The 10,509-nt window shown below is 36.9% G+C and overlaps 1 protein-coding gene across 1 annotated transcript in view; it reads right to left on the minus strand.

The window, feature by feature from the left end:
* Positions 1 to 8,638, minus strand: part of LOC107731903 (echinoderm microtubule-associated protein-like 3) — a 36,692-nt gene extending 28,054 nt beyond the window's left edge. The window contains exon 1 of the mRNA XM_016543100.1: positions 8,296 to 8,638. Within this exon, the coding sequence (XP_016398586.1) occupies positions 8,296 to 8,320 (25 nt within the window). The 5' untranslated portion in view covers positions 8,321 to 8,638. The remainder of the gene's footprint in view (positions 1 to 8,295) is intronic.
* Between the last annotated feature and the right edge of the window lie 1,871 nt (positions 8,639 to 10,509).

The following is a 10,509-nucleotide window of genomic DNA, read 5'->3' on the forward strand; positions in this document are numbered from 1 at the left end:
GGAGGCCATGATGGTCAGAGGCCAATGGGCAAATTTGGCCAGGATGCCGGGGTTATACCCCTACTCTTTTTCGAAGGACATCCTGGGATTTTTAATGACCACAGAGAGTTAGGACCTCGGTTTAACGTCTCATTCGAAGGACTGGCTTCGGCTTACTGCCGAAACTTTAAACACTTTACTTCTGCCACTTTGGACACTGAGACTTCTTACTCAGGACTACTTACTGCTCTTAAGGTTTACTATTTATTGTATTGTACTGTCACTTTTGCTGCGACACTTTACACTCTACACTGACACTTTGGACACTGATCTACCTCAGTATTTTTATCTCAGTACCTCAGGACTACTTAATACTCTTAACACTGTCTACCCTTATTTTATCCACTTATTTGTATTGATTGCTCTGTCTGTATTTATTGTTCTGCCTGTGGAATAGCACATGGCACTTTAATATCTTAGTGCCCTCCACTTATGTCTATATTATGTATGTTCATGTTTACCATTTGATTATTTATATATGGTCCTGTAATTGTCACTGTATGTCTGAGCCTCGTCACAAGCATTTTAATGCCCAGTTTCCCCCAGTGTTAACTATGCAAATGATAAATAAATGCCTCTTGACCTCTTTATTTTTTAAAGGGTGCTCCAATCAGGATTTTTTGGGCCGATCACTGATTGTCGATCACAGGAAGCAGCGATACCGATCTTTTTGAAGCCTTATTTTTATCATGTAGAATTATTTACAGTGATGCTCCAGTCAGGATTTTTACAGAGGGGGGGAGCATTTTTTTTTTTTACATTTTTCAAAAATATATAATTATCTCACCTAAATGTTTGATCATGCAGTGCATTTTTGTTTTTACAATTGGGCAACTGTTGCGCAATAGCTTACACACAGCACAAAGCCTGATTTCGTGAGCTGTATGTGAGGCTGTCTCATGCCAGGTTCACACATACTCCGTTTGCAGTGCGTATGCAGTCCATGTGCGGTACGTAACTGGTGCAGAAGCAGCACGGATTCATTGTGCTTTCACACAGAGGTCCGCTACTGATCTGCGGCTGTTTGCCACAAACACAACATTTATCCATTTTGATTTCAAATCCAAACGTTGTTACTGAAAATGCTTTTTGAGCATTGTGATTCTGTTTTTACGCAGTACAGTAATACAATCTTTCATAGACGTGTTTAAACGCAATAAATATAAGCAAATGTGTGAACCTGGCGTTGTGTGTGCGCGCTTTGAGTGTGCTTGAGCGCACCGTCTCTAGGAGAGTGCACAAGTGCTGAATGGTTGAAACACTGGCAAGAATTAAAAAGAAATGAAAATTATAAACTTTAGTGACGATGCAACACTGCCTCAATTGTGCAAGTGACAAATCCTGTGTGAACTGTGCAGCTCGCTTATTGCGCAGACGCGATGTGGTGATTTGAAGCCATTTGCACCTTTAGACAAGGAAAGAGAGAGCGCGCGGTAATTTCACTCACACAGTTTGTTAAATTATGTCTCAGAAAGTTTTCAAATTACTTTGTAAGTTATTTACTGAAGAAATATGATTTGCACCTCACCATCAGCATTATAATTATTTTACCCGCGCCAGACAGAGGTTGAGACGGTGCTGCTGCATGTCATGCCAAACCTCTCACAGCAGGCACGTCGTCAGCTTGAGATCAGTTTATGAGATCGGCCTTTACAGAGACCGCCGATCAAACTTCTACAAGCCATTATCGGCCGATAGTGATCGGTAGCCGATTAATCGGAGCACCCCTAATTTTTTACAGTGTAGATGAATAGCATACGTGAAGATGATGTGATTTTTCTAAGGTATTCAGAGTGGTTGATAGAGTGGTTGCTAAGGTATTTTGGGTGGTTACTAGTTTGTTACTTACTGGCCCAAGTCAGAAGAGCCCATCCCAAGTGTCTAATGCTGAATTTACAGTGCACGTGGTATTTAGGTGTCTTTACACAAACTTAAATGCTGCTCAGAGGTGGCATAAATGCATTTACACAGCAGTTATAACTCTATACATTGATACTAGGGGTTGAGGTGGGTCAAAGCAGACATAATTTAATCTGGATTTTATGCGGCATTACATCTTCATGCAGAATTTTGAGCAGACACAGAGCAGCCTTAACTTGGCTGTGTAAAGTTGCCTATATGATATTCTGGTTCTAAGATATGGCTTTAGTCCCTATATCAATGTCAGTCTATGGGATTTTTTTACCCATTTTTTATCCACCATGAGAAAAATCAAGTTTGAAAACTCAGAAAAGTAACAGCTTACAACAAGCTGTCCAATCATATATGTCCATAGCATAAACTGTGCAAGTTCAGCCCAAGTTTAATAACTGGGGTTTGGTTAAATCACTAACCCTAAGTATGAGCAATGATAGTCATGCATGCCTTAGCATGCAACACTAATAAATCCAGTTCGCAAACCTAAAAAGCTCAGATGTGACATAAATCACTGCATTTCAACAGCAAAAAACCGTTTGGTGTCCGTTTATGTAAAATGCTGCATGACTATCCAACAGTAGTCCTCCAAGTACTAAATGCCTTGCTGCTATAATGGTCAAGAAGCACTCATAAAAGAAATTATAAGGCATTGTTTTTTTGATTGCACCTATTAAAATCAAGCCAGCATGTACACAGCAATGCCGAAAATGCCGATGGGCTGGTAATGCTGGCACTGACAAGGCCACGATTATGTGGCACAGTCTGTCTGCCATTTGAGAAAAGAGTAGGCGAGAACGGCGGAGATAGTAACAGACCGTAAAAAAGACTTTAATTGGCCTTCATGAATTTAGAGTATTGTCGTTTTAGAAACCAGAAGCATGAGGACAATGATAACTTAATTGTCCTCATGCTTCTGGCTTCTAAAACTGCAGCAGTCTAAATCTAAAAGTGACCAGGGTTTTAAAATGTTGGCAAAAGATCAGTCAGTTCATATAGGTCTGTCGGTTGTGCTCTTGAGCCACATCCATCAGGCAGCGATGTGAGCAGGCCAAATGCACTCCTGTGCACATGAGGTATCAATTTCATATGTACGTTTTCTCTCTACATATGAAAGTTTGCAAATGAGCCTTGTAGGTATAGGTGAGGAAGAATTTTTCTTTCACTCACATTTGCCATTTTTTAAACTTAACCTATTAAAAATAAAACTATTGAAATAAAGCTGAAATAAAATAAAAAAACTTAAAATGTTTAATTAGAAAATCTGAAACGTTGCCTTGTCAGTTAACTGAAATAAATAAGTTTAAATTGAATTACTAAACTAATTAAAACTGAAATAAACATAATAAACATATTTAATAATAATAATAAAAAAACAAAAACAAAAAATTGATAAATGACATAAAATTTAGTTAATAAAAATATTTTTTCACTAGTAGAATTTTCCCCTGTCAGTTTCTGTTAAGATAATAATCCTGACACTTGCACAATGCAAACCCTTAATATTCATTTAATAAATGTGAGAGACATTAGTCTCTACATTCTGTATCTCAGCTGAAAATCTTCAGATAGGTGGAGCCTGAGACCAATGAAATTAGTCCAGTGAGACTTGCAGGACCAGAGAAGCATACAGTCTGTAAAACTTTATGAACAAAGTGGACTTATTTTGCCGGAAACATTGAGAACATTGAGTACATTTAGAGTCACGTTGATATGAGAGAGAACGTGACAGAGGAAAATAACTGCAGAGATGCAGGCACAACATCAGATTTGTAAATTCAAGAAAGAGAAACCAATCTGGATCTGCATGGTTTCTTTGAACGTCAAAGCCAACCCATGTCCCAAATTACATTCCCTTATTCCCCGTCCGTTTCCCTAAATGTTCTGCTCTCACATTCTCGTTAATGCAAAACATATGCAAAAATGTGTTTATTAAGCTATCAAGTCATTCTAAACAATGAAAAAATCTTGTTTGCACAAAAGAAACATCTTATAAACATCTCATATCTCATTTCACAACCCTTCACTAAATATAGACATTACAACTCGAATTTATAGTAATGCAAAAAAATTACTTTAAGCCAGTGCGTTTCCAACCTAATTCAAGATAATCTTACCTAAGACCCTTGAACCCTTGAGGTAATGTTCAGGATCAAATACTAGTATTGCTTACTGCATACTGTAAACACACTTAAAATAGTATGAGAAACACTATGCATTATGCAACGCATACATGACTATATTATTGTCATAATAGGGGCAGTCATGGCCTAATGGTTAGAGAGTCGGACTTGTAACCCGAAGTTCGAGTCTCAGTACCGGCAGGAATTGTAGGTGGGGGAATGAACCACCTTCCTCCTTCAATAACCATGAACCCCCAACTGCGCCGCAGCAAAAATGGCTGCCCACTGCTCCGGGTGTGTGTTCACGGGGTGTGTGTGCACTTGGATGGTTTAAATGCAGAGCACAAATTCTGAATAATGAACACCATAATTGGCCACACTTCACGTCGTCACATGACCTTATTGTGTACATTTTTAATGTGCAATTAATGTGTAATTTTGCATATAGTTGGCAGTCATACCCAACAACGACCCAAGAAAGATTCTGGTTCATTGTGGCGCAAAAGAAGGCCAGGTCAAGTGCAATTGCACTTATAACCCAAAGGTTCGAAGTTCGAGTCTCAGTACCGGCAGGAATTGTAGGTGGGGGAATGAACCACCTTCCTCCTTCAATAACCATGAACCCCCAACTGCGCCGCAGCAAAAATGGCTGCCCACTGCTCCGGGTGTGTGTTCACGGGGTGTGTGTGCACTTGGATGGTTTAAATGCAGAGCACAAATTCTGAATAATGAACACCATAATTGGCCACACTTCACGTCGTCACATGACCTTATTGTGTACATTTTTAATGTGCAATTAATGTGTAATTTTGCATATAGTTGGCAGTCATACCCAACAACGACCCAAGAAAGATTCTGGTTCATTGTGGCGCAAAAGAAGGCCAGGTCAAGTGCAATTGCACAGTAACTGTGATTCCCAAGCAAAAGTGCATGCAGAATCTGCAAGCCCAAATAAAATAAAGATGTTAAAACAAATAAAACACTAAAAATAAATTAAACACTGATGAGTGACTGCATTTCAACTGTGGTTTACGAAACCATATGCTCCAAGCAAAACAACTTAGCTCAACCAAGTCTGTGAAGCATTTGGTATCCACTACCAATCAATGATTATGCAAAACAATTTCAACAAACCTCGAGATAAATCTGGCCTTGCACAAAATCTAATATTAGTATGTTTGTTTTCACTTTGAGCCATGATATAATAAATGAAAGTATCATAAGCGCTGTGTGATACTTCTCCACTTCAGTTCGCCCACCTCTCGCTGCTCTCTTTCCTGTCAGTGTTGCGTCGCATCGCTCATGGCTACGGTGGAACTTCCTGTACGGCACTGTCCGCCCCTGCATCTTCCTTCTTACTCACAAACACAAATTATCACCTCCCACAATGAGACAAAGAGCATGAGAAAACTTGATACAACATCCTCCAGAGTTTATTTGAAGAAGAAAAAATATTAACTAGCTGGGAGGTTTTCTTGCGTTTCACCAAACATTTTCGTCAGTTACATTTATTTGACTCTACAGGATAAACAGAAACAAATGAGACCGAGTCGATACGAATTTTCCATAACAAATTTTTCATCCAAACCGATTCAGATCTGTTTCTGTTATGAAGTCAAGTCAAGTGAGTTATGAAGAAACATTGTTATGCTCTCAAAACATGCCACAAACTTAAGCATTAAACATGCATAAAGACAAAAAAGTCTAGCGAGAAACTCACAGCGAGAAAGAATAACTCATGTGTTTGACATCTTTCAAAGCTTAAGATTTTTGAAAATGGTCCGACAAACTCTGTACACAACCTACACTGTAAAAAATGATTTTTTAAAAAAGTTTTAAATGAAACAAAGATTATTGGAGTGCGTTTTACAAGAAAACACCATTGCCGTTTTTCTACTTCAAAGTTTCACCTTTAATTCAACGTGTTACTTGCAATTTCTTTGTAAAACTCTACTGGCAATTTCTGAGTGAAACTTTTTTCCACAGCTATTTTTTTTTGTGCGTGTATGTAGGAGTTTCAAAATGCTGTCAAGGTCAAAGAAATGTAATTTTGACACGTCTCCACATGATTTGGAAGCCTATGCAAAACTATTTACATTCATATATCAAGGTTTCAGAAAGCATGACAAAGTTCCATTTAAAACAGATCACTATGTAAATCTAAACTAATTCTTTAATAATTGAATATTCTGATTCAAGTTCCTTGCATCAGTAGCATAAGTTGCATCTCATCGAAAATTTCAAACCTAAAATCTATGCATTTACAAACTGCTTCCACGGTAACACACTTTTAAAGCACATGTGGAAAACCAAACACTTCGACACAGTGTCAACTTGCCAATCATTGTGATTGCCCCAGTTATCTGACATTTTTGGCAATCATCTCTTCTGACATGATGCAGACTTTGAGGCACTTGAGACAGACAGAGAGCCCATCACAGAAAGACAAGCTGGTAGAAATTAAGCATCTGCGGTAGAAGCCTGATGCCAGAGGGCTTCCTGCATGACATTTACTGCTCTCCACTGGCCCAGCATGTTACCAACAAAACAAATGCACATGCGGTGTCACCATTGCAGACACCCATTCAACACTGAAAACCTAAACTGCAAGCAATGTCACAAACTACAACACTCCCATTATAACCAAGAAAGCTGTCTAGACACCAAGCACATGGCAAGCCGAGTAAACATTTACTCATTAAAAATAACTAGTATATATTTCATGCAACTAATACTTACGCTTAAAATACTAGTAAGTAATTCAATGGTTACTTATATTGTTTTCAATCTGACTAATAGTTATTTTTAGCATTTATTCCAGTTTTTTTTTTCTAGTAGTGATTGAATATGGATTCCAATTGTTAATAGAAACATTTTTAATCATACAAGTAAAGTGTTTAATGAAACTATAAAGTGGTCATCCTGACTAGTCAGTATATATAAAAAGAAAAAGCACAGTTGTAACAAGTGAGGTTGAAATGTTACTAGCAAGTATCAGGGTGGATAACAGGGTACTAGTATCCAATAAATAAGTACTAGTAAAACTGGACTATGTACCAGCAACAACTGAAAAAGTTATTTGTTGCAATTTGCAAAATAAATAAATATTAACATGTAATAAAAAAAAAAATTAATAGTAAGTACCGAAGAGTAGCTGAAGAGTTGCTATCAGTTTTGGATTACTAAACTAACTAAACTTTTTAATTACATATTATTTAAGATAATAGTCAGTGTTAACAAATAACTGTTAAAATGGCTTGCCATAGAGTGTCAGAAACATTTAAAGTAGGGAAATAGACAGTATGAGATAACTATGAAAGCCAACAGAGGAAGTGAAACTTGGATTGCTTGGAATTTATTGTTTTTTTTACAAAAATGACGCAATGAACTGTGGCCGTTGTTGTTGTTGTTGTAGGTATGTCATAGAAGTCTGCATGATATTAACACTTAAACATGCAATCAAAATGTATAGAACAATAGATTATTTATTAATTTGATATCCAATAGTGCACAAATGGCTGCATATCTCCGGAGGACTAACATAATAATAATAATAATAATAATTTTTACCTCCCCCAAAAAACTTTTTTTTACCAGGTTAACAGTTTCCTTCAAAACACCACTGTTTCTACGTCTAGTGTTACTTTAAAAAAGCATAATAAAATAATATGGGTAAGAATTTATTAGAATCTTTCTTTAATTTGAATTTATTTTCAATGTCAGTGCTCTCTCTTAAGTCTAAAATAATGTATTGGTCTCTCTGCCTGGTCAGGCCTGTTGTCTGGTTTTAGAGGGGTTTTGTGCACTTTTCAACTATCTACTGTAGACTTCCCAGCTAAAAACCAGCTTGCCTGGCCAGGCTAGGAGACTAGCTAAGACCAGTTTAGGCTTGTTTAAAATGCTGTTTTACCATCAAATAATACCAACTTAGTTATAATACAACAACAATAACTGTCGTAACTATATGTTGTCCGAAACTTGGTTACCATAATGTATTTTTGCTAGGGAAGTCTGATAGTGTCAGTAACTGTTAACGTACACCCTGAAGTTGCCACATACGTCAAAATACTTAAATAAGTTAAAAAACTTATTCATGCTCAGAAATGTTGCCAAAGCGTTTTGCTACAACTAGTTAGTTGGTTCTACAACAATAAACTTCCTAAGTTAGGCTAATCGTTTATATTCATATCACATAGACATAAACATCAACAAAACTCACCAAGACTATTCGTAGATCCATCCATGGCTGAGTCAAACACTCCTTACAGATCTGTAAAATACTGGATTATACTAGTAAATCCCATTGGCAGAAACGCAACGCATATCTCCATGTATGCTGTCAACAGCATTGCCAAGAGCTGGCGGGACAATCGCACAGCAAACACGCGGAGGAGCCACTGAGGATTGCAGAAGTTGTTGCAACTGTAAAATCACGAATCCAGGAAATGAGCAGAGAGTGTATCTATCGCATGAGGCAAGATCTCACGGGCTGGATTTACTCCAGGCACCGCGTCCATGTAAAGTAAGACCGAGAGCGTGAGATTCAAGGATTTACCCTTCTAACTGCACGAAGCGAAACTGAATTTTTAATTTTTTTTATTTTATTTAGTCATTTAGCAGACGCTTTTATCCAAAGCGACTTACAAATGAGGACAATAAAAGCAGTCAAAACGAACAAAAGAGCAACAAGACAAGTCTCGGTTAGCCTAACGCAGTACACGTAGCAAGGTGTGTGTATATATATATATATATATATACACATACATATATATATTATACACACACACACACACACACACCCTGGATAGAACAAGAGCTTGAACAAGGAGCTGTGTTGCATGTTCTGAAAGAAAGGGCCTGATCTTCCTAATGTTGTATAAAGCAAATCTGCAGGACCGGGCAGTTTTAAATAAGTCGCGCTCCGTTGCTAGTACTGTATAGTTCAGTTCACCATTAAAGATAAAGTAAAAACAGAACTTTATGACAGCTACAGCTGTAGTTTTCATCCAATACCTCTCTGCCATCTAGCGCTGAGGTCGTGAATAACACATCCAGCCCGGAACCAATGTGAGCGTAACTTTCCTCGTGGCGTTTCAGGGGGGAAGTTGAAAGACGACGCACCAGAAAACCGGTTGGTGCGTGTTTGAAGGAGACTTGACAGCAGAATGAGATCTGAGTGGATTGAGTGATCGTGAGTATTGATAAAGCATTATTTCGCGTTTCTCTGCAATATATGAATATTTTATTTTATAGCATAATTAAATTTATAGAAAAATGCAATGGTAAATGTCACAAAGTGATTATCATTGCATTATATGATTACTAATTACTCTTAGGTTTAATATTGCATTATATATTACTAATTACTCTTAGATAGACAGACAGACAGACAGACAGATAGATAGATAGATAGATAGATAGATAGATAGATAGATAGATAGATATAGACAGACAGACAGAAAGACAGACAGATAGATAGATAGATAGATAGATAGAATGAATATTTTATTTTATAGCATAATTAAATTTATAGAAAAATGCAATGGTAAATGTCACAAAGTGATTATCATTGCATTATATGATTACTAATTACTCTTAAGTTTAATATTGCATTATATATTACTAATTACTCTTAGATAGACAGACAGACAGACAGATAGATAGATAGATAGATAGATAGATAGATAGATAGATAGATAGATAGATAGATAGATAGATAGATAGATAGATAGATAGATAGATAGATAGATAGATAGATAGATAGATAGATAGATAGATAGATAGATAGATAGATAGATAGATAGATAGATAGATAGATAGATAGATAGATAGATAGATAGATAGATAGATAGATAGATAGATAGATAGATAGATAGATAGATAGATAGATAGATAGATAGATAGATAGATAGATAGCTGTAACAATAATGTGATTATTGCGTTATATAATTACTAATTGCTCCAAGATAGATAGCTAGATAGACAGACAGATGTAATAAGTGTGATTATTATTGCATTATATAGCTACTTATTACTAGATGGATGGATGGATGGATGGATGGATAGATAGATATTCATTGCAAAAATTATGTAAAAAAAAATTGCATCAATTTCTACATGAAAAGTGCAGTAATACTCTCTGATAGTAATGATGATTTTGACTGTAGTTTACTTTCTAGGCTCATTTCAATACATTTGTAATTCATCTGCTGTGGTTTGTGATGTCATAATCATGAACGCCCCTCGTCAGCTGTTACGGATTCAGTGCATTGGGTGCATTGCACGTTTTTTGGGGACACCCATACAGCGAGTGATCCTACCTACTGGAGCACATCTGCAAACCCCTGGATCACAGCACAACTATGGCCAGGTACCTGCTTACCTCTGAATAATGCTGCTTTATAGACTGATAGTGCCTGCATTAATGCACTGT

This window comes from Sinocyclocheilus rhinocerous, unplaced genomic scaffold, assembly GCF_001515625.1.
Source record: "Sinocyclocheilus rhinocerous isolate Xijiao unplaced genomic scaffold, SAMN03320098_v1.1 scaffold1841, whole genome shotgun sequence".
NCBI classification, from domain to species: Eukaryota; Metazoa; Chordata; class Actinopteri; order Cypriniformes; family Cyprinidae; genus Sinocyclocheilus; species Sinocyclocheilus rhinocerous.